The 26,620-nt window shown below is 39.4% G+C and overlaps 1 protein-coding gene across 23 annotated transcripts in view; it reads right to left on the reverse strand.

The window, feature by feature from the left end:
* The window catches only part of RERE (arginine-glutamic acid dipeptide repeats), a 473,241-nt gene that overhangs the window by 155,019 nt on the left and 291,602 nt on the right, over positions 1-26,620 (reverse strand). For 22 of the 23 annotated variants that reach the window (XM_064281204.1, XM_023552093.2, XM_064281194.1 and 19 more), the window contains one exon: positions 357-405. In XM_064281204.1, coding sequence (XP_064137274.1) covers positions 357-405 — 49 coding nt within the window. Of the gene's footprint in view, positions 1-356; positions 406-17,873; positions 23,183-26,620 lie in introns of those variants that run through there. The other variant, XM_064281216.1, reaches the window with a different exon arrangement.

Genomic DNA, 26,620 nt, shown 5'->3' on the forward strand with positions numbered 1-26,620 from the left:
AGAATGATCCAAAGCAGCCTAACATTACAAATCAAAAACAGTGATGACTGACATGAGGCCCTAGTCTGAAGAAACTGAATAAAACACACGAGGGCACAGGTCGTAAGACAACAAGCTTCCAACCAAAACATACCCTAACCATCTGGACTCTTTCTGAAGGAAAGGGTTTGTTTTTTTTTGTTTTGTTTTTTCCATTTTAAAATAAAAGTATGTGGAAAGCTAAAAAACTCTCAGCATTTATATAAAATTCCCTATAGCAATAACAACAGCTCTAGGGTGCTGCTCAACATAACAGAGGTCAAGCAGAATAATAAGAAACGGAAACCTACTAAAGAAGCTACTAAAATTTGATTTACCTGATGGCTAGGGCCAACTCGAATCTCTCCCTGGGTGCTGTTCAGCCTCCTGTCATGAAAAGAGCAGATGAAGTTAGCACAACACAGTTCTGACATAAACATTCACACGTTATTCAAGAAAAGGCATTCACTTAGACTAAATGGCAAAAACTCAGGATTAATTAGCTTCCCTGCTATTTCTAATATTGCCCCATCCATGTATACCCCCTACACACACATCTCTAAAACGTTTTTCCTCTAGAAACCTAACTATGCAGCTTCCCATCTTGAGTACCTTCCTATACCATCATTTTTTCACGCCTCAGAGAGACATATATTTCTCCAGTAAAATCCCAATCAGATGTTTTTTCTTTCTAAAGCATTTCAGGGTGCTATATTAAATACAAGTAGGATAACTTACATTTCCTAAGACACACACTCTCATTCATTCATTCAAGAAACAGTTATTAAGTACCTACTACTGTAAGCCATGAATTCTCTGCAATCATATGCTTCTATAAAAATAAAAAACAGCTTTTCCGGTAGGCCATTTTGCTTGGAGGAGGCCCTCAGACAGCCATGGTACCCAGTCAGAGTGGCATGATCCTGAAGCACCACTTCCAGAAGGACAAGCAGGGGTGTGTGACCACATGGTTCAACCAGCCAGTGCAGAAGATCTGCTGACACAAGGCCCAACAAGCAAAAGCCCACAGTGCCCTACATCCTGACCTATCAGCCGTAAGTGCAGGTGCCACACAGGGCAGTATCACACCAAAGTCTGAACTGCCTGGGGCTTCAGCTTGGAAGAGCTGAGGGCAGCCGGCATTCACAGAAGGTGGCCTGGACAATCGGGATCTCTGTGGATTCACGCAGGTGAGCAAGTCCACGGAGTCCCTGCAGGCCAATGTGCAGCGGCTGAAGGAGTACCACTGCAAGCTCCACAAGTCTGTCTTGGAAGAAGTACAGCCAAAATGCTCCTTAGAAGTAAGGACGGTGAGACTACATCTCACATACTTTGGATATATTATCAGAAGGGATCAGTCCCTGGAAAAGGACATATGCTTAGTAAAACAGAGGGTCAGCAAAAAAGAGGAAGACCTTCAATGAGATGGACTGACACATTGGCTACAACAATGGGCTCAAGCACAGCAACAACTGTGAGGATGGCGCAGGACCGGGCAGTGTTTTGTTCTGTTGTGAACAGGGTCACTATGAGTCGGAAACGACTCAACAGCACCTAAAAACAACATAAGGCAGGGAGGAGCCCTGGTGGCACAACAGTTAAGCACTTGGCTGTTAACTAAAAGGTCGGCGGTTAGAATCAACCAGCAACTCAGTGGAAGCCATAAATATTATAGCCTAGGAAACCCTACAGGGTCACTATGAGTCAGAACATAACAACAATAACAACATAAGCCGGAAGTTGTCCTAGTCACTGGGGAAAGAGCAATGAACAATGTCCCTGTCTCCTTGGAACTTACATTCTAATTGGGGGGAAAAAAACCCAAAGAAACAAACAATAGATCAGATGATGGTAAGTGCCAAGGAATTAAGCAGATGGTAAATGAAGAACTTTTTTTTTTTTTTAAAGTTCTGTAAGTTGGAATCAACTTGACGGCAACGGGTTTGGTTTTTTTGGTTTTATACAGGACAGTCGCAAAAGGTCTCACGAGGAAAGTGAAACATGAACAAAGATGTAACCGAAGGGAAGAGGATGAGCCCCTAGGGTAGGAGGGGAAGGAGCTCATCTCATTCTGGTCTACGCCATTTCACTGCACTTGCAATGTCCTCCTGCCCTAGCTCTGAATCCTAATCATCCAGGGTCTTATGAAGAGCCACGATTTTCATGAAGCCTTTCTTGCTCTCCTGCCCATTTCATCTACCCACCCCCAATAGAGTAGAGTGTTTTCCTCTAGGGGGGTGTGTGTGTATGTTTGCATATCATTTTTGTCTCAGGCCCTGCCCAGGACACTGACTAGGCATACAACGATGGACATACAAGTACAGTTCCTCCTCTCCCAGAGCTCACAGTTCCTAGTTCTCTATTACCCTCAACTTTGTTAAACAACTATCTGGGAAAATCCTTTTCCTGCCCAATGACAACGACCCTTTACTGTGCTTCATAGTCACCTCTGAATTTTCAACAGTGCCAAGCAGTGGGCTTTTACACAGTGAGAACTGCTCCGTGATTATCTGCTGACTCAGTCTGAGGTAGAGAGCACATTAAAGTAGCGAAGGACCCAAGAGGAGGAACGGCTCCTCATTTTCTCCCATGGATCTGATACCCCTACCCATTATGTGTAAGACTGTTAAAGAGAATTTGGGGAAACCTATTATTTATTTTAAAGCTCTTGAGTCCAGTACTTTCTTCTTTTAATCCAATATTTTTCCTTGTTTTGGCAAAGGTAGGCAGTAATGTGACAAAAGAAGAGAGAAGAGTGAAAGCAAGCAAAAAGAAGAGAAGACACGTGGTCCAGGCCTTGTAGCATCCATCCCCAAACACCAGAAGGACAGATCCAATCACTATCTTGACAAACATCAAACATTTCAGGAGAAATGGTACATAAATGCTACGGGGAATGATCAAAATTAGGAGGCTTCAAAAGGAATTACTCCCCAAAGTGGTTAAAATCTAAAGAGAACTTTGAAGGAGGTAACAAGCAAAACAGCCAGGAAAAACAAAAAGGAGGACTTGCCAAGTGGGGATAAAATCACACAGGCTGAAAGTGTTGATTTTAAAATACAAGTCATCTTCATTCCTTTAAGAGGAGAATGGCATGTTGAGGAAAAAAAGCTAGAAAGTAGATTGTTTGAGTAGGTTTATGTGGGAATTAGAAGGTATGTAGAGGAATCAAATCAGCCAGGAGGCTACTTTAATCATGAGTGCTTCCTTAAGAAAAACAACCGGTGATACCACTCTTTCCCTTCCAACTTGTCCCTTTCTGTTTCAGAACTAGTCGTGAACAAAACACACTGCCAAAAGCTCTGGCCTTTATTTCTAAATACTTTCCAAATGCTTAACTGCCTACAAGTAAGTCTAACCAAAAAGTATCAACTCAGAAAGCTTCAGCCATAGCTTTTCTAGTACCCTGTGCCTAAAGCTTAACTTTCGGGTTCTTCTAGAAGGTGTATGTTATTCCAGGACTCTCAAACGACTGGTTACGAAATCATTCCCCTGTCACTGCAACATACAATGCTCTAGCCCTTGGAATTCCAGGACTAACATTCCTGGTTCATTTTTAATAAGTCAATAATACCGTCATATTTAGCTCATAAAATGTGTACCAACAACCCCCAAAAGCCCTGTGTAATAGAACTACTTATATCCCACTTACTTCCATAAAAAGAGGCCAATACTATTAATACTGCTAATAATGATACAAGTTAGACAGAACAATGTATTGAGGTATCTTAAGAGCACACATCGGAAATTCTTTGTTTCTTTTGTTAATTTTATACCAATGAAGGATGGTAATAAGGTAAGGATGTTATGAAAAATCAAAATAAAACTAAAAGAGACTTTTTAAAGGTTTCTTTAAAAATCACCTTTTCAAATAAGTTTCTTTAAATCATACATAACTTTTCAGTGTCAGGGTGTGGTAGCAAGGAATACAACAAAGTTATTTTTGAACAGGATTAGGGTCTAATGTGCACAGACAATGGTATTAGCCTTCCATGTCTGGGAACTACCAAACAGAGAATAAATGGTAGAAATACTCTCTAGGCTCAAGATAAAAAGAGACAGCAAAATATCTCATTAGAGAGAGCTTGATGTATCTGATAGAAAAACTGCCAGAAAATGAACTGGAAAAGATGAAGTAGGTTTTGTAGAAAACGTCAGTAGCCAGCTCCATCTGGAGTCTACAGAACAATCACAACCCTCCCTCTTTTGATACCACTCACACTATATATTAAATTAAATGTTCTACCCCTAGTCTCATATTACCCCCTCCCCCTTGAATGCACCCTTTGCAATTCACACTTCACTATTAGAAGATGTAATCCAGCCTCTCTGACTATAAGCTTCTAGAGTACGAAAACTGAGTCTTAATTTATCTTAGGGATCACCTAACTCGTTGCCGACAAGTCAATTGCAACTCAGCGACCCTACAGGACAGAGCAGAATTGCCCCATAGAGTTTCCAAGGAGCGGCTAGTGGATTTGAACTGTTGGCCTTTTGGTTAGCAGGCTGAGCTCTTAACCACTGAGCCACCAGGGCCCCAGACATCCCCTAGAATCTAATATAGTACCTGTCCAGCATTACCTATGCATTTAGGATGAATTAAAACTTCCTTGGTTGCACAAATATTTCTAGACTACCTCTACCAGTTGCTGTCAAGCCAATTCCAACTCACGGTGACCCCATGTGTGTCAGAGTAGAACTGTGCTCCATAGGTTTTCAATTGCTCATTTTTCAGAAGTAGATCGTCAGGCCTTTCTTCCAACTCAAACCTCCAACCTTTCGGTTAACAGAAGCATGTTAACCATCTGTACCACCCAGGGACTCCTACTAAGATGTAAAACTTGACAAAAACCACCAGAAATGATGATTTAAATGCAATACCAACAGTTGGTAGAAAACACTGTTAATAATCTATATGTATAATGAAATTACTATGTTTTTCCTTTTACTTAACAGAGCAATTCTCAAACTTTTTGATCTCGGGACCCCTTGACACTGTTTAAATCATTGAAAATCCCAAAGAACTTGTGTTTATGAAAAATTTCAAGATATTTATTGACTGATTTAAAAATAGCAATAAACCCATTATATGATAAAATACATTTTTATGAAAAATAAATATTTAAACAAAAAACTCAGTGAAAAAGAGAGGATTGTTTTACAGTTTTGCAAATTTATTTACTGTCAAATTTCATAGAATTAAATTTTCTTATCTGCTTCTGCATTCAATCTGTTGCAATATGTTGTTTTGTTAAAGTGTATGAAGAAAATCCAGGCTCACACAGATATGTAATTGGAAAAGGGAAGACTATTTTAATAGCCTTTTCAATAATCTTGGACATTCTTTTTTATACTACACCAAAACACAACAAGTTTCCTAAAGTTTGTTGCAATGTGTGATCTATAATTTTATCAATGAACTTTTTGTGCTCTGTTACGTTAAAATCCACTGGTCTGTCTTGCCCTTGAATGCATCTTCTACCCAGGCATGATTTTGTATCATCAGGCATCAGTCATTTGAAAACACTAATTCACGACATTTTATAGATCTTCCAAATATCAACACAATTTATCACAGAATATTTTTTAAAATTACATTCATTAACATCACACCCATCTCATAAGAAAAGCCTTTAAGTGTAGGAAAATTTTAAGCACAGAATTGTGGGTAGATTTTTTTTTTTAATTCTAGCTTTTAGTTGAAAGCTCAAATTTTCACATTGGCAAATACTACCAGTTGAAATGACCACCTCATTTTATTTATTTTCAAGAAAAATGTCTGCCAAAACCCATCTAAAACCACTATAGTTTGTCAGTTATTTTTTCAAATAACAGCGGTATTTTATGAAAAAGGTAACTAGTTCAGCTTCTAACACAAGAAAGTACACAAGGGCTCTCCTCAAGACAATTATTGTCCCTCAGTATACAGCAGTAGTGTTTTATGTCACTTTTCCTTGCACCACAAAAAACATTAAAAAGACATGAACTTAAGCGTTGAGATTTGATAAAATTAATAATGAGGTCCACAAGCCATACTTTGAGAACCACTGATTATGACACATTCTGGACTTTAAGTTCAAAAGGACCCTATTCTAGATGATGCCAGTTTATCTTCCAACTAATAACAAAAATAGCTAACAATTCTGCACTTACTATCTGTTTAAGGTACTCTACAGTATTATCTCATTTCTATATATTAATTCATTTAATTAATGTTTTGATATTAGAAATGTTGCTTAATTAACATAGTAGCTCTGAGTAAAGGCTGAGTGTCCATCAACTAAGGGAAAAAAATCTAGACCAAGGACAGCATAAGTCCCCAGTCAAGTCAGATGAAGGATACTATTCTACCAAATAGGAAACCAAATATGGAAAATATATCCCAGGATAATACAGGACACACACATATCTTTATCTTTGTCTCAGAGTCCCTGGGTGGTGCAAATGATTAAGTATGTGACTACTAACCAAAAGCTTGGTGGTTCAAACCCACCCAGAGGCACCTGGGAAGACAGGGCTGGTGATCTGCTCCTGAAAGGTCACACACAGCCTTGAAAACCCTATGGAGCACAGTTCTACTCTGACACACATGGGGTCACCATGAGTCAGTATCGACTAGACAGTAACTGACAACAACATTCTTGCCTCAGGGTTCTCATGTACATTATCTTAACATTAAATCCAGTTATCTTCTAGTTATATGATAAATACAAACAATATCACTTCACTGTCACTTAGTAAGTACTTTCTATGCCAAGCATACATTATCTCATTATTCCCAAGACAACTCTATAAAGCAGTATCTTCATTTTATTGACAATAACGATATTAATTATAACATTAATAAGACAACTAATATACACATTGAACTGCTATGACCGAGATCACAATGGAGGGTCCTGGGCAAAGCAGGAAAAAAACATAGAAAATCAAATCCATAAAAAAGACCAGACTTAGTGGTCTGATAGAGATTAGAGGAACCCCGGAGATTATGGCGCTAAGACACCCTTCTAACGTGGAACTGAAGCCATTCCCAGAGACCACCTTTCAGCCAAACAATAGACAGGCATACAAAATAGACAGTAACTCCCTACAATGACTTCTTTAGAACAGTTAATTTTAAGAGAGCAAAAGGATAAAATCTGCCCAAAGAGCAAAGACAAAAAGGCAGGAAGGCGTAGGAAAACCGGATGAAAGGTAACAGGGAACCCAGGGCGGAGATGAGCAGAGTACTGACACATTGAAGAGACCGCAACCAATGTCTTGGAATATTCTGTGTACAAGCTGTTGAATGGCAAGCTATTTTGCTCTGTAAACTTTCACCTAAAGCACAATAAAATATTAAAATAAATTAGATAGACAGAACATTTACTATGCGCCAGGCCCTGAAAGCTAAGCAATTTCCATTTATTTTCTTATCTAACCTTAAAAACAATCCAGTAAGGTAGGTGCTATTACAATCCCTACTTTTACAGATTAAGAAACCAAAGCTAAGACAGGTCACGCAGCTGTCTAAGATTACATAGCTAACAAGTAAAGAAATCAGCATTTCAACCCAAGGTTACCTGACTTCAAAGTCAGAGATCCCAACTATGTTCCCATATAGCAGGCAGAGCTATTAAGTACCTGAACCAAAATTACACAACTAATTACAAGCAGCACCAGTATGAGAATACTTGTCCTTTTCCCTAAGTCAGTTCTACATTGATTTCAAGTACCGAAGCAAAACAAAATTATCAAAAAGAGTTTTTAAAAAGTTTGAAAATTGTGTTGAAAGAGTAAACTCTAAAGAAAATCTACAAAAGTTAAAGGTTAGTTTATATAAAATATTAAAAAGCAAAAATGTTACCTTGAAGACTAAGAAGTGCTGACCCAAGACACTGTGTTTTCAGTCACCTCATACACATGCAAAAGCTGGACAACGAATAAGGCAGGCTGAAGAAGAACTGAATTATGGTGCTGGCAAAGAATATTGAATTATCATGACTGCCAAAAGAATGAACAAATCTGGCTTGGAAGAAACACAGCCAGAGTGCTCCTTAGAAGTAAGGACGGTGAGATTTCGTCTTACATACTTTGGACGTGTTATCAGGAGAGATCAATCCCTGGAGAAGAACATCATGCTTGGTAAAGTAGACAGTCAGCGAAAAAGAGAAAGACCCTCAACAATATGCATTGACACAGTAGCTGCAACCATGGGGTCAAGCATAAAAATGATTGTGAGGATGGCACAGGACTAGGCAGTGTTTCGTTCTGTTGTACATAGGGATGCTATGAGTCTGAACCAACTTGATGGCACCTAAAAATGACAAGTTTCTATAACATCAATGAAGTGATAAAATTATAGTAATGGAGTATAGATTGGAGTCCCTGGGTGGCGCAATTGCTTAAACACAGACTACTAACCAAAAGGCTAACAGTTCAAGTCCACCCAGAGGTGCCTTATAAGAACGGCCTGCCAGCCTACTGCCAAAAGATCTCAGCCACTGAAAGTCTTATGAAGCGCAGTTCTACTATGAACCACGTGAGATTTCCATGAGTCAGAATGGACTCAGTGGCAACTGTTTTGGAAAACAGATTAGTGGTTGCCAGGAGCTGGTGAAGGCAGGGAGAATGGGTGTGACTGGGGATAGCACGAGGGACATCTTGGTGATGATAGAATAATTCTGTATCTTGATTGCAGTCATGGCTACACGACGCTATATGAGTGATAAAATGACACAGAACTATACGCACACAATATACCAGTGTCAACTTCCTGGTGTTGATATCGTCCTATAGTTATTATAAGATGCAAGCACTGGGAGAAAGTGAGTGAATGGTACATGGGACCGCTCCGTAATATTTTTGCAACTCCTTATGAGTCTAAAATTATTTCAAAATAAAAAGTTTTTAAAAAGTCAAAGGGAGAGGTAAGCTGAGTAATGTACTACAGAAAGACTGGTGATAACAAAGTCAGAGATGAGGAAAGCTGATTAAATGACAAAGAGAGTCCCTCAGAATATACTATTTAAACAGCTGAATAGTAGCTGAAGAAAGAACACCACAAACAGTTAATAAGTGATGAGGTTCAAGGAACTAGCACCCAATCATGTGTTTCTTTTTCACTATGTTTACTAAGGATCTCTGATGTGGGTTCATCATTCTGGATACATTCCTATGCTGTGAATTATACTACACACAAAAATTAAGAACTGTCACCATCTTCACCAGCAAAAGAAGGAATTTCTGTGTGTCGCTAATATAAATAACATGTTTCTTAAAACAGCTTAGCTTAGCTTTGGAATCTAGAAAATAGTCCCAGAAACCAAATTACAACTAATACGGTAAGTCATTGTGTTTACTCCTTGAGCATATACATATTAAAAAAAAGAAATTCATTGTATATGAAATCTGATACAATTGTAACAAAGCAGTATCCATAGCAACTACAACTTAATATTTCAGTCCTCTTCAGCTGCAGTGGATTAAATAAAATGACAAGATGTTCCCTTTGAAAAGTAACCTGTTACCATGGAAACTGTTTTAGTCTAAGAAGTAAACAGGGACTGGACAGAATGGAGCAGGAAGCCTGCAACTGAATATCAAAAAGGGAGAAGCAGCATCTATGCAAAGGAGATGAAAAGGCCTGCTGGCCACACAGGGGGCTCCCAGAGAAGCACACACCATGGAAGCAGGAGACTGCCCCGCCACAGGGGCTTTCCCAAGAATATGACACGGTCGCTCACCCCAAAGAGAGGAGGTGTGAGGGAGACAACGGTCTGCTAACGTTCACTCAAAAAAAAAAAGACACCCAAAGATCTCTCCGTGATCATGGCGACTGCTTAAGACAAGAACCTGAGTCTACAATGGAAGAAGAGGTACAAGGACATGGGGTACAGGGGAGGAGACGTGATCAGACATCTTTGCTACGATGCAACCAAAGGCAAGAAGTGGTAGGAAGAGAGGCTTTTACAGGGAGCTGGTGGGGCTTTCCATCATAACCCAGTCTCAACAGCCCAAGCCTGGCTCCTTCCCTAAGCCACGGGATGGAACAGCAGTGTGGCTTGGGGCCCATTCCCAAAGGGCTGCCTTGACAACTCTCAGGTCAGGCCCCTGCTCTGTGGCTGGTGTTGTGTATGTGAATGAGGTCACTGTGCAATCTTCCCCTTCCCTGTCCCTCAGATCTCACAACTCAGACGGTAAATAGTTCTTATCTTTTCCATGGGTGTTAAATTGAACAGGAAGAGCAATATGGCATCAACAGAAAGAAGACTCTAACTCACTCTACTTACTAGCACATTTATAAAGAAATCATACAGTCAGTGGGTCCAGAACCAAATACACCATACCTTAAGAAAATCAAAGGATAATTTACCAGAATCCTTTCTTTTTAGAAGGTTTGTGGGGGCAGGACTGAAAATATGGTAGGTAAGAAAGAAGACTCGGACAACATGCTAGGTTTCTCACATCTCCAGTATGAACACATACTTCTAAAGCAGTCTTCAGCAATGGAGGTCCCAACTTAGGAGCCCCACTATAGGGAGGGAGGAGCTGCTATGCACACTTGAGCCTAGATGTTCAGGTGCAGGGAAAAGGGACTTCGGAGTCAAATGAACCTGGACTAAAATTTCAGTACCAAGATTTTGTTAGCTGTAAGTGTGATCTTGAGCACGTAATTTAATCAGAGCTTCAGCTTTCTCATTTATAAAATGAAGTTTATAATGGCTACTTTGCAGGGTTGCTGTAAAAATAAAAGATGATCTATGGAAAGATGGAAGCACAGCGCCTGATGCATAGCAGTCATTACTATTATTAGCTCTAGGTACTAGGCAATCTGTGAGAATAGGAGCTAATCCCTCTATTATGTGTTCTCATAGCACCACCTATCTCTCCTTCAGCCCTTATCACAGTTATGACTTTATATCTGTGTTATTTTCTTCCATGGCTCTCTTGCCCTCTAGACTGAAAGCACCATGCAGGTAGGGACCAAGTCTGTTTTTTAGCTCAGCACTGTACCCCAGAGCTCAATGGCACTCACTAAATATATTTCAGTGAATATTCTAATGCACCCATTGCTTAACCATATAGCAACCAAGGGCTTTCCTGCAAAATTCATATTGTTACATCACCTATGACAGAAGGCCATACCTCCAAGCAAAAGTAATCTGAGGCAGGCTTGATAAACTGCTTAGTAGGAAAAAAATTCAGCATTCATCCAACGAAATCAAAGGACAGGCAGAGTCAGTCAACAACTTAAAGAGTTAATGTTCCAACTTCATACACAAACACAACAGTCAACCCAGAAACTTGCCCAAAATCCAAAATCATAAAATTCTAAATTTTCTCTGATAGAAATTCCTTAGAAGCCATCTGAGCCAATCATCTAGCTTAATACAAGAAGCTAAGGCCTGAAGTGATAAAGGGACTTTCAAGAGGGTCATAGCTAACTAATTAGTGACAAAAATTCCAGTCTACAGAAGTAACTGCCTTTCCATAGAGTCCTCATAAGTATAATTTAGGGAGACCAGAACTAAAAATGTAAGTATTGGCTGAAGAATAATAAAAAATTTCCATGCTGACAAAAAGATGCAGTAAATATGGCCTCCATACACATTAAAAAAAAAAAAAAAAATTTTTTTTTTTTTTTTTTTTTTTACAAGACTAATGTCAGAAAAGGAGTCCCCAGGTGGCACAAACAGTTATGTGCTCAGTTACTAACCAAAAGATTAGTGGTTCAAATCCACCTGGTGGCACCTCAGAAGAAAGGCCTGGTGATGTACTTCCAAAAGAATCCCAGCCAGCCACTGAAAACCCTATGGAATGTAGTCCTCCACTCTGACACACGTAGGATCACCATGAGTCAGAATCGACTCAATGGCAACTGGTTTGGATTTGATTTTGTTTTTTAAAGTCAGAAAAACATAAGCTAAAAACATTTTTTTAAAACAACGGGTGAGAAAGCTCTAATGACAAAGTGCTACAATAACCTTGTTCCATTGTCTAAATTTATTTGTTTTATTTCTCCTTCATTATGCAGTAACATACAATATATCTGTCAAAGACATGTAATTCTATTCCATCTGAGGCTCCTCGTGAGCTGTGCTGTAATCACCTGCTGCAAAGATGGTAACGGCTCTAAAGACCACAAACTTACACAAAGTTGGACTCACACAAATAAAGTTTTAGAAAACAAACTTAAAAAATCCCACCACAAACAACCGATGACTACCCTGACAGAGAACACAACAGAAAATCCCTGAAGGAGCAAGACAGCAGCGGGATGCAGACCTCAAGTTCTCGTAAAAAAAACCAGACTTTATGGTCTGACTGAGACTAGAAGGACCCCAGAGGTCATGGTCCCCAGACCTTCTGTTAGCCCAAGACAGGAACCATTCCCAAAGCCAACTCTTCAGACAGGGATTGGACTGGACCATAAGACAAAATGATACTGGTCAGGAGTGAGCTTCCTGGATCAAGTAGATGCATGAGACTATGTGGGCAACTTCTGTCTGGAGGGTGGATGAGAAGGCAGAGGGGGACAGAAGTTGGCTGAATGGACACAGTAATACAGGGTGGAGAGAAGGAGTGTGCTGTCTCATTAGGGGGAGGGCAACTAGGAGTATATAGCAAGGTGTATAAACTTTTATATGAAAGACTGACTTGATTTGTAAACTTTCACTTAAAGCACAATTAAAAAAAAAAAAAAAAACCACCGTGAATGAAGGCAATTTATAAAGCTGCAGCCTAAGATGACTAAAATGTTGTCAGCTTTTGGCATACTGAATTCAAACTACACAATGAACAGGATAGAGCATCCCCTGACAAAGGGGGCTTTAGACCATGTAAGTGTGTCTACAACACACCTATAAAAGTCTCTTTGTTCCCAATAGGAGGTCTCTGGGAAATACTATAAAAATATAACCATCACCTTACTCCTCTTCACTGTAATGGTGTTAACATGAGAAGACAAGGAAAAGGAAGCAAAGACAGGCATTACCTCTCTCTCTCCCAACTTGTACACACACACACACACACACAAACTTGCAAAACTACACTGGAGGAAGTGGTAAGAAAAAGACATCTAAGGCTGAACACACCATATATTACAAGATATGGAAGTAGAGCTTAAAAAAAAAATTACTTTAAGAAATATAAAGAAAAACATAAACATCCAGAAAATATAAGAAGAAAGATCAGTAAGTGGCAGTTAAGCATAATGGTCACTAATTTAATTACTATAATTCCTAAAACAATTCCTAACATTGTGTTAGCTGAATAGATCTACCATAAAAAGTACAGATGCTGTTGAGATAATCGTATCTACATTAAATTGAAGTCTTGGCTTTTGAATTAATAACAATAATGTACTGAGCAACTATGTGCCAAACACTTTCATACTGTTTTCATCTTATCTTTATAACAACCATAACCCATTAACCCATTGCCGTCGAGTCGATTCCGACTCATAGCGACCCTATGGAACAGAGTGGGACTGCACCATAGAGTTTCCAAGGAGCGGCTGGCGGATCTGAACTGCCGACCTCTTGGTTAGCAGCCATAGCACTTAACCACTATGCCACCGGGGTTTCCATAACAACCATGAGAAGTATTATTTGTCTCCATATGACTCTTGAGAAAACTGAGGTTCAGAGGTGGGAAGAAATTTGTCCAATGTCACAGTTTATCCCATGTCACTTATTAAAAAAAAAAAAATCACTTATTAGGTAGGTAGAATTTGAAACCCCCTCATATGGCTCCAAATCTAGTCTTTTCTCTTACCATGACATAGATGTCATTCACTTATTTAACACATATATGCCAAAGGCCCATTTGGCTAGCACTCTATTGGGAACTGAGGCTACCAGGACAGACATGCTCCCTGCCCCAGAAGCTTAAAGTTCAATACAGATAAATAATAAACCAAACAATCACAAGAACTTTGGTAGAAATAATGTCTAATTATCCCAGCTGAATTAAATTGAACTAGACTCAAAGTACCACAGAGCATACAGCATGCGAACAAGTTAGTTTTCTTTCAGATTTGCTTTAAGCGTATGTTCAAGCACCTGTATCCTCCCGTATCAGAAACTGCTAAATACAGATGGTTATCAATTATCTGCGTTTACTTCAGAGGAGACCCACGAGTGCACACATAATTTCAAATCTGCATTTAGCTAGTAATTTCTGCCTTCTCGCTTCATCCTGTCAGACATTTGTTTTATAGCTTTAGAATGCCTCTCTGGTGGAAAGACAACTCAGTTCAGTAACAACCAAAAAGTAAAATGGAAAAAGGAAAAATGAGTTCAGTTCAGGAACACTGACTAACTGGAGAGTCACAGTCATAGTTAACACCAAGTCTTAGGTGTCGCAGTCTTCCAATTCACAAGTTAACACACCACTGACAAGAGTCTAGGAAGTGGTCAACAGCAGAGGTAGGCGATGAGCAGGTTAATAAAGAGGGGTCAGTTAAACAAAAACAAGCCACCCCGGCTTTCAACCAATGACAGACTCTGCAGAATTTATGCTAGTGAAGGAACATTTTAAACGTAAAACTCAACCTCAGACTATGATTCAAGATTCTAAATAAAATAAGGAAAATATTTTAAATATTTTGTGAATTTTCACCTTTAAAACTAAAAAAAAACCCCATTGCCGTGAAGTTGGTTCCAACTCATAGCAACCCTATAGACAGGCCAGAACTGCCCAATATGGTTTCCGTGACTATAATTTTTATGGAAGCAGACTGCCACATCTTTCTCCCATGGAGTGGCTGCTGGGTTAGAACTGCCAGTCTTTTGGTTGGCAGCTGAGCGCTTTAACCTCTGTGCCACCAAGGCTCACTTTTTCCTTTTTTTTTTTTCTTTTTGCAAGCAGCAAAATTAATTTTACTGATAATGCTGCATCATAAAAAAAAAATAAATAAATAAGGCAGTTACCAAAAGGACCCCATGACAACCAAAAAATGTTGGAATATGGCTTAGCCTTTGTAATAGGACAAAGGAACTTTCCTCTTACAAGGAGCTGAGAAAGAAAAGGGGAAACCATACTGATTACAAAGTACTATAAATGGGTGTGCTATATCTTTATGTCTTGAAACACGTAGTTTCTATATTCATCACTATTTCCTCATCCTCTGAAGCACAACAGGAGGGGAGCAATAAGCCACAATGAAACTAACTAGCATCTTTTCAGTGCCCAGGCTACACAGGCTCTAATTTCACCCACCAAGAGAACAACTTCCCGCTGGCTGTTCCTTCACCTCTACCACCACCAGGGAAGCAGGTAAGCCCTAAAGCAGAAGATAGTTGGTCAGCAAATAACAATCTAAAACTATTTTCCTAACACAGGAAAATACAGAACAAATGTATATCACACAAAAAAATAGTCTAGTGACTTACTTTATTGGATTTGAAACACAGCAGAATTTGACTCCTAACAGAGTGTTCCCACAAATCACAGTCAGTATTACAAGTCCTCGCCATCAAAATAGGTGGCTGCACCCAAACTCCATAAACCCAGATTTGCCCCAGACCAGGCCAGGACCACCAAGCCAGAGGAAGGAGCCTGATCCAAAGTGGATTCAACTATGACTACAGCTTCCTGTTCTGAAAAGAAGCTGGTGCTTTGGTTCACATTTTATTTGCTAAATGTGAAAAAAGTTTAAGAAGAGGTAAAGCTCCTAGAACAGAAAGGTACTTCCACAACTATTTTCCTAACAAGTATTCTCCTGACTCAAACACTCGATTTTTCCCTTCAGTCTGCAACTTGAGTCCTACACTGATCCCACATGTGAAGGTGCTGCAGCAACTAGTTCCTCTGGTCTAGAGAAAGGATAATTTTATACTTAAAGGAGAGAAGCAGAGAAGAAGAGCATATGGTGCTTCTAACTGGAGTAAAATATGACAAGTCTCAGAAACAACATTACATGGTACGGGAAAGAGAGACTATCTGCCCTAAGCTCCCAAAAAAATACAGTTGTCATGGGAAGAGAGACCTCACGTTAATGGAAAAGTATACGGGCAAAAAACAACTAATAATAAACGCACTAATCCTAAATTATTCCTGTATAATTCACCTCCTTAATTGCAACCCAAAATTGAATCTGCTAGAATCCAGATTACAGGCAGTCCCTGGGTTACAAACCTTCGATTCACCGACAACTTGTCGTGAATAATAAAGCCTATTATATTAAAATTTTGAGTTAAATACAATGGTTCGTAATAACAAACACACGCACTACTTTGCAAAGCTCATGAAAACATTGCGTGGTTTGGTAGTGTTTCTGAAGTGTTTTATATGCATTGAAAGGTAAAATACATACTACATACTAAGACAAACATCTGACTGACTAACACAGAAACAGTCACATGAACCTGTTCTGACTTACCTACAAATTAGATTTAAAGAACAGACCTCGTTCATAACGCAGGACTGCCTGTATACTTCAACAATATTTTCAGTGAATAGAATTCCTAAAAACTTTCCACAGAAATCAAGGGTGTCCTTTGACAAGAGTTGACCATACACAGCTTCATATTCATTTTACATAACTAGAGCTTATACGAATTCTCCTTGTATCATCACCATAGCACATTTCTTCCCTTTCTTATGAGTTTTTCAGTTTCACATTCTTTTAAATATGCTTGCTTTCATGCACTGAAATGAACAAAACTTAGGTGTCACTTCAAATTTTTTTCCTAACCTTTATCAGAAGAAGAAAGAAGAAGAAGTAATATAATTCAAAAACTTCACTTAATATCTACTTAGGTAAGAATTCAACTTGTCCTGAACGTGCTTATTCTGACTGGTTCCTGAAGTTTAACCACAGTGAAAGCCATCTGTCTAAGCCTCTCTGCAAACATGATGCACAAGAAGCACAACTTCCCCTGGGTAGAAAAGGTGGGTGCCAGGCCCATGAAGCAGGGTACAAGACCTGGCCTTGTCATTGCCTGTACCTTCTCAGGCATCAACTACCCTCTTATTCCTCCCCTACAGAATTCACAAGTCACACAACAAAACACATACATGCATCTTCTGTTAAAAAAGAAATAATAATAAATACAACAATAAAACAAATATATAACGCAGAAGACCTGGAACCACAAATGTCAGTGCATAACCTTTTTTTTTTTTTTTTTTTAATTGCCAGGAATTCTCCATAAGCTCCAAAAAGAAGAACATATTGCTTCCTTCTGACAGACTGATAGGACGTAACCTTTTATTATTTTTTTAATCCATTGTAAGATGATATTGTTACAACCATAACCTACAACTGTTCTCTACATATGTCAAAACATGCGCACCATTTCCTTTTCAGACTTCAGGAAAAGATCACAAGAATTATAATTTGCTCTAGCAAACAGGCTCTCAATCAAAACAAGTTCCACCCACCTTTAAAGCGACCAATAGCTGCCCACCTACCACCCTTCCTAAAACATCCAAACAGAGCTGCTCACGGGCCCAGCCAGTCCCTGCCAGCCACAGGGCAACGGGCAGCCTGCAGGATTCTCTGCAGGTCCTGGAAGGCAAACAACAAGCTCGGCAACATACACACCCAGCACACCTCAGGTTAAAACGACACCAGGGGAAAAAGAGGTGAGGGGAAGAAGGAGGGAGAGGGCAGGGACGGAGGGACCCACAAAGCTTTACGTTCTGTATTTGCTTAATGCGTCTCTGGGTAGATCCCATTTTCTGAGCTCTGCTTTCACGCTTCGCAACACCACCTACGTGGCCAGCCGGGGCTGAATTAAAGGTTCTCAGGAACATGCACTATGAATGATGAAATGATTCATAAACATTTTCAGAAGTGAGAAAGAGCAGCAAAAACCAACACCGAGTCACCGTTTCAGTGAGGCCGGAGGAAGAGCGCCTACCTGCAGGGGCTGAATGGATCATCCATGACTAACAGAGGCTCTGGTGAATCTAGCTGTATTGCTGCACCTCTGCTTACTGCTAAAACTCTGTCCTTTTCTACTCTAACAACTCAAAATGGAGGCACATGCAGTCTGAGAGACCTCATAGAGCTTGCACTGAGCTTGTGCTATGACCTAAGCCTTCACGCAGAACGCAGAAACTTCCCCCTCACACTGACAGGACTGAGCATGTGCTGTGACCCTCCCTCATCCATACACTGTCTCTCAACGCAATCAATCTCAACCCTGCTGTTTCCGTAAATAAAGCCCAGCCAACAGACTCTGCAGCTTCTCCCTGCATACCAAGCTAGTGTGCAGGGAAGTGGGGCCTTCGCAAGGGGATCCCAGACAGCCAACACTGGGAACTCTGTAAGCCAGGCCACCGAGAGGCTTTAGCATGCCCTCCTCTGTCAAGATGACAAGCAACTTTTTTTTTTTTTTTTAAATAAATGGTGGTTTTAAATAGTAATATCTCCAAGAAAGAATCTAATCAAAAGACAAAGATATGAATGACTATACATGCAATTAATTAACAGAAATACAGCAACACATTTTAAAACATATCAGTAACTACTGAAGAGGGGCAGCTCTGTCAATTCCTTTTTGAAAACCTTAAAAGACCACACAAACAATCCTGACAAAGCTCTGGAGTGCTTGGTATTGTCACAGAGGTGCTAAGTCAGTACAGATGGTATAGCATGCAGGGTATCTAAAGTAAGAAATTCTAAAATCTCCCCAAAAATAAATAGAAACATTTCCTAAAAGAATACTAGCCCACATATGCCTAACCTGAACAACATACTTCCAATAGTAAGTAAGAACAGGGAGGTTCCAATCAGGAGTTACAATGACACCTGGCCACAAAACATCTGAAAATCTCCTTTCAGCTGTCCTGATTGAAAGCTCCAGGCACGTCTTTATAACGTTTACCCCCATAAAATCTGTTGCCTTAGAGCTGATTCCAACTCATAGTGACCCTACAGAACAGAGTAGAACTGCCCCATAGGATTTCCAAGGCTGTAATCTTTACAGAAACAGACTGCCACATCTTTCTCCCTGGTGGGTTCTAACCACCAACCTTTTGGTTAGCAGTCAGGTGGTTAACCACTGTGCCACCAGGGATCCTTAACATTTACCAGGATTCATTTAAGTTTAATCCGCAAAGATTTCTAATGCCGTAAGCAAGGCCACGCCATCCCTGGCATACTCAGCACTGTTAAGTATTCATATTGTCCATATTATCAGCCAAGACATTTTCTACCAAATACCTTAAAAACACATTCTGTATCTTCTCCCCTCCCTCACCTATCCAACAAGAGGCAAACTGGTCAGGCTGTCTGCCATATAAGAAATCCTAGATTGAGTTCTGTACACTTAGTTTCCATTTGCAACCTAAGAGGCAAGGCTATATATTATTATTTAGCCACCATTTAAAAAGAAAAGGAAAACTATGACCCTCCCTAAACTATAAAGAATAACACAAGGTAGGAAAGCCTAGTGCCAAATTTGTGTCCCAGAAATGTAATGAAGTGTGAAAAATTAAAACCTGTTTACAAAAACACTCAAGTATCCTAGAGATTTCTAAGTAAATTCAGAATCAATTCCATTTCCTTAATACTCCTGCTTATGTTATCAAATAAACTGAGATTAAAAATAAAATAAAAATAACTTATATACTACAGAAAATGTAATTTATAAAATATAAGAAATGCCAAATATGCTTCAGTTTTACTTTTGACCCAATACATAAAACAAATATCTACAAGTTTGGAGAAAATGTTCCCTTATTAGCACATAAGATGATACGCTTCCCAAAACTGTTGTGACTAGAAAACACTAGGGACAAATATGTTCTAAAAACAAAAGCAATTAAATTAGAACTTACCAGCCAAATAAAAATGACTATTACCATAAAATAGTAATTTTATTGAATTCATCGTTATTCTGAAAAACCATGGGAACATGAACACAGTATAAAAATGGTTATTATACTAGCAAGTTAGGAAAATGAAGTTATGATTTTGGTCCCACTAAAAGTCCTGAGGAAACCCAGGTGGCGTAACGGTTAAGTGCTACAGCTGCTAACCAAAAGGTCGGCAATTTGAATCAACCAGGTGCTCCTTGGAAACTCTATGGGACAGTTCTACTCTGTCCTACAGAGTCACTCTGAGTCGGAATCGACTCAATGGCAACAGAGTTAGATGTCCTGGGACACTAAGAAAAATCACCAAAATCTAATGGCCTTGTTTCTCTGTCTTGGCTTCCTAATGCTGCTGTAGCAGAAATACAACAAATGGGTGACTTTAAAGAATGGAAATTGATTTTCTCACAGTTCAGGAGGCTGCCTGTTGCTATGGAGTCAATTCCGACTCATAGCGACCCTAGAGGACAGAGTAGAACTGCCTCACAGGATTTCCAAGGCTATAATCTTTATGGAAGCAGACTGTCACATCTTTCTCCCTCGGAGGGCTGGCGGGTTGGAACTGCTAACCCTTCAGTTATTAGCTCAATGCTTAACCACTGTGTTACCAGGACTCCTTTTTAGGAAGCCTGAATTTAGGGCACCAGCTCTAGGGGAAGGCTCTATCTTTCTCTGTCAGCCCTGAGGGAAGACCTTGCTGTCTTTCAGCTTCTGTTACTGGGCTTCTTGGAGATCTTCATGTGATATCTATCTTCCCCTGTTTGCACGTCCTCCAGTGTCTAATTTGCTCTTCTTATAACTCAGAAGTGATTAAATTTAGGATATACCCTACACTGATACGGCCTCATTAACATTGCAAAGATATCCTATTTCCAAACAGGATTCCATCCACAGGTGTAAGGGTTAGGATTCCAACACATATTTTGGGGGGGACACAATTTAATCCATAACATTCTGCAATACTGGATCAAAGTAACACCTCTATTTGAAAATTCTTTTTATGTGTCTTTCCTGACACTGTAGTCTCAAATTTGTCCTTTAAATGCCACTTTGACAGACTGTTCTTCCTCCTAGCACTCTACAAGGCAGCAAACCCTAAGGGTAGCTCTTAAGACCTCTTCTCGTTCACACTCCCCTGGAGAATTCACCCACTCTGCCATAATTCCAGAGGGCAGTAGTGATTTAGCGGTCAAATTCTTGCCTCCCATGAAGGAGAACGTGGCTTAGATCCCCAGCCAATGCATCTCATGTGTAGCCACCACCAATCTGTCAGTGTAAGCTTGCATGTCATTATGATGCTGAATAGGTTTCAGGGGAGTTTTCAGACAAAGATGGACTAGGAAGAAAGCCCTAGCCATCTACTTCTGAAAATCAGCCAAAGGAAACCCGAAGGATCATGATCATGGGGATGGTGCAGGATCAGGCAGCATTTAGTTTTGTTGTGCATGGGGTGACCATGAATCAGGCTCCAACACAATGGCAGCTAACAACCACCATAATTCCAACCATGACCCCAATGCAGACACCTCCTTGTCTCCTTACAGGAGGGCTGCCCTTCCTTCAGAAACCCTGGACCACTATGTACTATTCCTCCTGCACCTTAACTCTTCATTATATACCTATATGTACTGTATATGTCTGTATATACACACACACACAGTGTATATATAAAATTCCAAACTAAAAGTTAAAAAAAAAGTATAAAACAGACAAATAAAAAATACAGTACTGACCCTCAACCATCACTTCTCATGGAATCTAGACAGTAGATACAATAGTGGCAATGGCTGGCCTGCCCAGCTACCTGCTTCCATAGCACTTTAATCCCCAAAATGAGAGCCACTTAGCACCTAGCTCCAAATTCAATCGACCTCAGAATATGGAATCAGTCCTGCTTCAAGTCAGAGAAAATCAAAGTGCCCTGAAGCTTAGTGGTTTGGTAATTAAGTGATCCACTGGTTCACCTTTAACCATAAATTCCAATTCCAGAAATGGGCTCTGTTTCCATAGACGAAGCACTTCCTCACAATGAGTACACCTTGGCACTCTATTCAGTTCTTAAGAGCCTTGAAGACCTGAGCCTTGTTTTCCCAACTAGTCCTCTTAAACACTAGATGCCCATGACACTGACTGCCCACCTAGGCCTCCATTCTGCCACACCTCCTTAACCCATCATCTACCTTCCTGCCTGCCTTTAGGCACATACAAGCTACACACAGGCTGCCCTACTGTAAAAGCATTCCCTGGAGTCCTGTGATCCCCAGGTACATCTGTATTGCCTCTGAATCCCAGCCCTCCCTCTCCTGTTAATCCCTAAACTCAGGTATTGGTTATAGTCTATCTTTTAAAAAAAAGGCAATAATAGAAATTCTCCTAAAGCCTCTTCTCAGGGGGGACAGGGAAGCGGACAAGTAAAATTTGAGTCTAGTGAACAACAGGTGAAAAGCACTTCTGAGTAGGTTAAAGGGGAGCTGGGCAGGTGAAATAAATATACTACACTAATAGACTCCTAAAATTAAAAAAGCATATTATACAAAAAACTGAAAAAACACTTTGTACACTTACTTTTTAATAAGCAGAAAATTTATGTCTGCTCAAAGGTAAATAAGAGCTGTAACATGGACATTTCCTAGGTTTTACTTTAAAGAATATTCTATTTACCAGAAATAGAAACAATGTCTAAATGTTTTATTTACTAACAAGAAATTTTAAAACAAAGCCAGCAATAAGTACTTAACATTCAGGAAATTCTAGAGGGAAAAATGCTAGAAAAAAAATATTATATTTGACATTTAATTAATACTAACTTTAAATCAATAGAAAGGAAGCTTTCAGAAGCAGTTTGCTTAATCCTAGTGTGTGGAAGTGGAACTGAGTTTTATGTATTGATCTTACATCCAGCCAAAAAAAACCAAACAAACCTATTGCTGTCGAGTCAATTCTGACTCATAGTGACCCTATAGTACAGACTAGAGCTGCCCCATAGGGTTTCCAAGGAATGCCTGGTGGATTTGAACTACTGACCTTTTGGTTAGCAGTTGTAGCACTTAACCACTATGCCACCAAGCTTGCCAATTTATCTCATTAGTTCTAACAATCTGTTCACAAGTTTTCACAGATTTTCTATCTTAAAAGTCACAACATCTGACTAATAAAGATTGGTTTCTTCAATCCCAATCCTCGCGGTTTTTCAAGTTTTATCAGATGCTGGAGTCCTCATATTGTTTCTGATTTTAGAGGGAATACTTCCAACATTCAGCCTTTAAGTGTGGTGCATGCTGCGGATTTTTGGTCTAAGTGTCAAAGAAGTTTCATTCTACTGTTAGTTTGCTAAGAGCCCCTTCCCCTGCCCCCCCAAATAAATGGTGTTGAATGTTACCAAGTGGTTTTTCTACATCAAGATAATGGCATATTTTTTCTTCTCTAATATGCTAAGGTGGTATAATACGTTAACAGATAAATTAATATCAAACCATTTTTGTAGTCTATAAATTCAGCTTGTACTTTTTTTCATACTTTGCCAGATTCCATTTGCTAATAACATTTTAAACTTTTAACTTCCATATTCATAAGTAAGACTGACATATAAGTCTTACTTTTTCATACTCTCTTTATCTGGTTTGGGTATAAAGGTTTTACCAGCTTCATAAAATGACTCGAGGAACCTGCCATCTTTTTCTGTTCTCTAGAACAAAAAAATTTTTTTTTTTACTGGTAGAATTCTCCTATAAAGAGTGCCTTGTTTTTTATTTGTTGTTTTTCTTTTTGGTCTAACAAGATGAAAAGAAGTGTCCTGTGAAAACTGCCTTTGAAAGAAGACATTCCTTTCCTTACCCCCTTCCTCTCTCTCTCAGGAGCCCTGGTGGCAAAGTGGTTAAGAGCTCAGGCTGCTAACCAAAAGGTCAGCAGTTCAAATCCACCAGCCATTCCTTGGACACCCTTTGGGGAAATTCTACCCTGTCCTATAAAAAAGGGTTGCTATAAATTGGAATCAACAGCAACAGGTTTGGTTTTTTGGTTTTCTATCTCCCAGGCTGAAAACTGGATGTGATGACTACCATTCAAGCGTCATCTTAAACCACAAGGTAGCAGCTGCAGTGCACGATAGCAAAGCTAGGACCCTGATGACAGTGGAGCTGCCATACTAATCTAGAATTGCATCCCTTCACACTTTGCTTAAATGAGAGAGAAATAAGTCATATCTTGTTTAAATCTTTCATACAGTCCCTTTCTGATAGTTCTAATATTTAAAGTTCTTGGGTGTGTATATTGCCATTTGTTTTATCTGACTCTAGTTGATGGCATGTGGTTTCTACCAATATGTCATCATTTTTGACTATGAACTCAGCATTTGAAGAGATTTTATTGGGGAGATCTTATGGAGTCTTGAATGAGGAATATGATTACCCAAAAATTTTACATATGTTACTTGCCGGGTGTCCTGGGGTCTCATTTGTATGAGACCACTTTTTATGTTATCTTCTCACCCTAGAGTTCTCAAAATTTTTCAAGGGTATAAGTTCAAACCCCAAATATCATGGGAGCAGGGCCGAAATTTATGTATTACAAGAGGACTCCTCCCTCTCTTCCTCTTCTTCTCGGGCCTAGAGTCCCACACTCCAACAGACAGGTGTCCCTGTCACTTCCTTTAGTTAGGTGAATATTATCTAGTTCACCCTTTCACCAAGGAACTTTTAGCCCTTTGATGGTGTAGACTTTTTATAGGGCTCAGTTCCAACTCCCTAGCCCCTTTAGATGAGGGTCTCATCTCCTATACCCAGCGGGTGGGAGTTAAAACCAAGAGAGCCTTCATTAAGGCAACCAATCCAACTCCCTCTCTCACCACGGGCTGCTTTGGTTTTCAGTTTTTCTTAATTTTTGCAAGCTTAGCTCTGCATTTGAAAAATTTTGTTATATTTTATTCAACATTTGCAGATGTCTTCTGTCGAAACATTTTTTTGAAATGATCAAATCTGGCCTTTTGATCTTTTTAATTAAAGTTCTTATAACTTTAGTAGGTTGTCTTTCCAAAGATGCATGTTTTCTCTCAACAGTCTCTACTATTTGCCACCTCAGCTAAATGTCATGGGAGTGGAAATGTGGATGGCAGAGGAACTGCAAACAGGAAAGTATTTACATCCAGCTCTAGCTGCTTGTTCTCAAAAGCTATACAAAGACCATGAGCTGTGGTGGGCAGAAAAGGTGAATCCACTAAAACAGAAGCAGAATTTGAAATGTCTCAAATCCAAACGAATTGAAATAAAGGAGTTCAACTTAGAAGATTTATGTTGAAAAAAGATGGTGACAATTTTATTTAGAACAGCCAAAAATCGGCAAACCACAGATGCCCAACAATAAGAGAACAGATAAATTATGGAAGATCCATATGATGGTATACTAGGTGCTCAATACAAATATTTTTGTAGAAGTTTTAACAACATGGTATTACGTATCCCAGAAATATAAAATTAATAAAGGAATGTATAATTATATGCATGTTTCATGTATATAATATTCTAGTTACAGTGTTAACACACATACACCTATACGCACGCACGGAGATATATTTTCAAGGAAAAAATACAAATATGGGTTATAGAATTATGTATTATTTCAGCTTGCTTCTTTATCTTTCTTTTGTATTTGTCAACTTATTTTCCCATGAGCTCATATTGTTTTTCTCACTGGAAAAACTAAATTTTCCAATGAGGCCAGAAGGATATTAAGTTGTCTATGAATCAATCTATGATGAAATCATAGAAGTTACGCACACAAGCTTTGGAGTCAAATAGGCTTGGGGTCTCCTGTTTACTAATTGTGTGCCTCACATAGTTATTTAATCTCCTTCATATCACTTTCCTCATTTGCAAAATAAAGACAACACCAACCTCCCTGAGTTTTTTTAATAAAAGATTGAATAGATTAAACATTCAATAAGTGGTATTTGGTATTGATATCCCATGCACCTTTAACAGGTGGTACTACAAATTTGATTCCCTAGAGCGCTGGTGGCGCAGTGGTTAAGAGTTTGGCTGCTAACCAAAAAGTCAGCAGTTCGAATTCCCCAGGCGCTCCTTGTAAACCCTTTGAGGCAGTTCTACTCTGTCCTATAGGGTCGCTATAAGTCAGAATCAACTTGATGACAACGGGTTTGGTTGTTTTTTGTTTTTGTTTTGAGCCATATTCAGGAACATCAAATGCTACGTCTGGTTTTAAATCTCTTAAAACCTGGTTCGGATGCCCTGATTTGATATTTTAGTTATCTTGAATGTTTATGTATTAACAGGTGAAAAAGCTTTCGCTCTGGAGTTAAGACAGATCAGAGTTTGAACTCTGCCCTTGCCCCCTGGTAAGCTGTGTGACCATGGGCAAGTTACTGGACTTCTCTGAGCCTAAAATTCCTTATCTTCAAAACTGAAATAATAGTACCAAACTCAGTGGATTATTATGAAAGTTAAATGAGATTATGCAGCCTCCCCACCACCACCTTCCCTCCTTGAACAATTCAGTCCTAAAAACATAAAAAGCAATTTAAAAGGGACCAGGGTGAGGAGAGTGTCCACATGGGATGGCATGCGGTTTCAAAGCCCAAGCAGGATTAAAAAAAAAACCACTGCCATTGAGTTGATTTCGACTCATAGACACTCTCTGGACAGAGGAGAACTGCCCCCATAGGGTTTCCAAGGCGCACCTGGTGGATCTGAACTGCTGATTTTTTTAAGTTAGGAGCTGTAGCTCTTAACCACTACACACCACCAGGGTTTCCAAGCAGGGTTAGGTGGGTACA

This window comes from Loxodonta africana, chromosome 3 (assembly GCF_030014295.1).
Source record: "Loxodonta africana isolate mLoxAfr1 chromosome 3, mLoxAfr1.hap2, whole genome shotgun sequence".
Classification (NCBI taxonomy): Eukaryota; Metazoa; Chordata; class Mammalia; order Proboscidea; family Elephantidae; genus Loxodonta; species Loxodonta africana.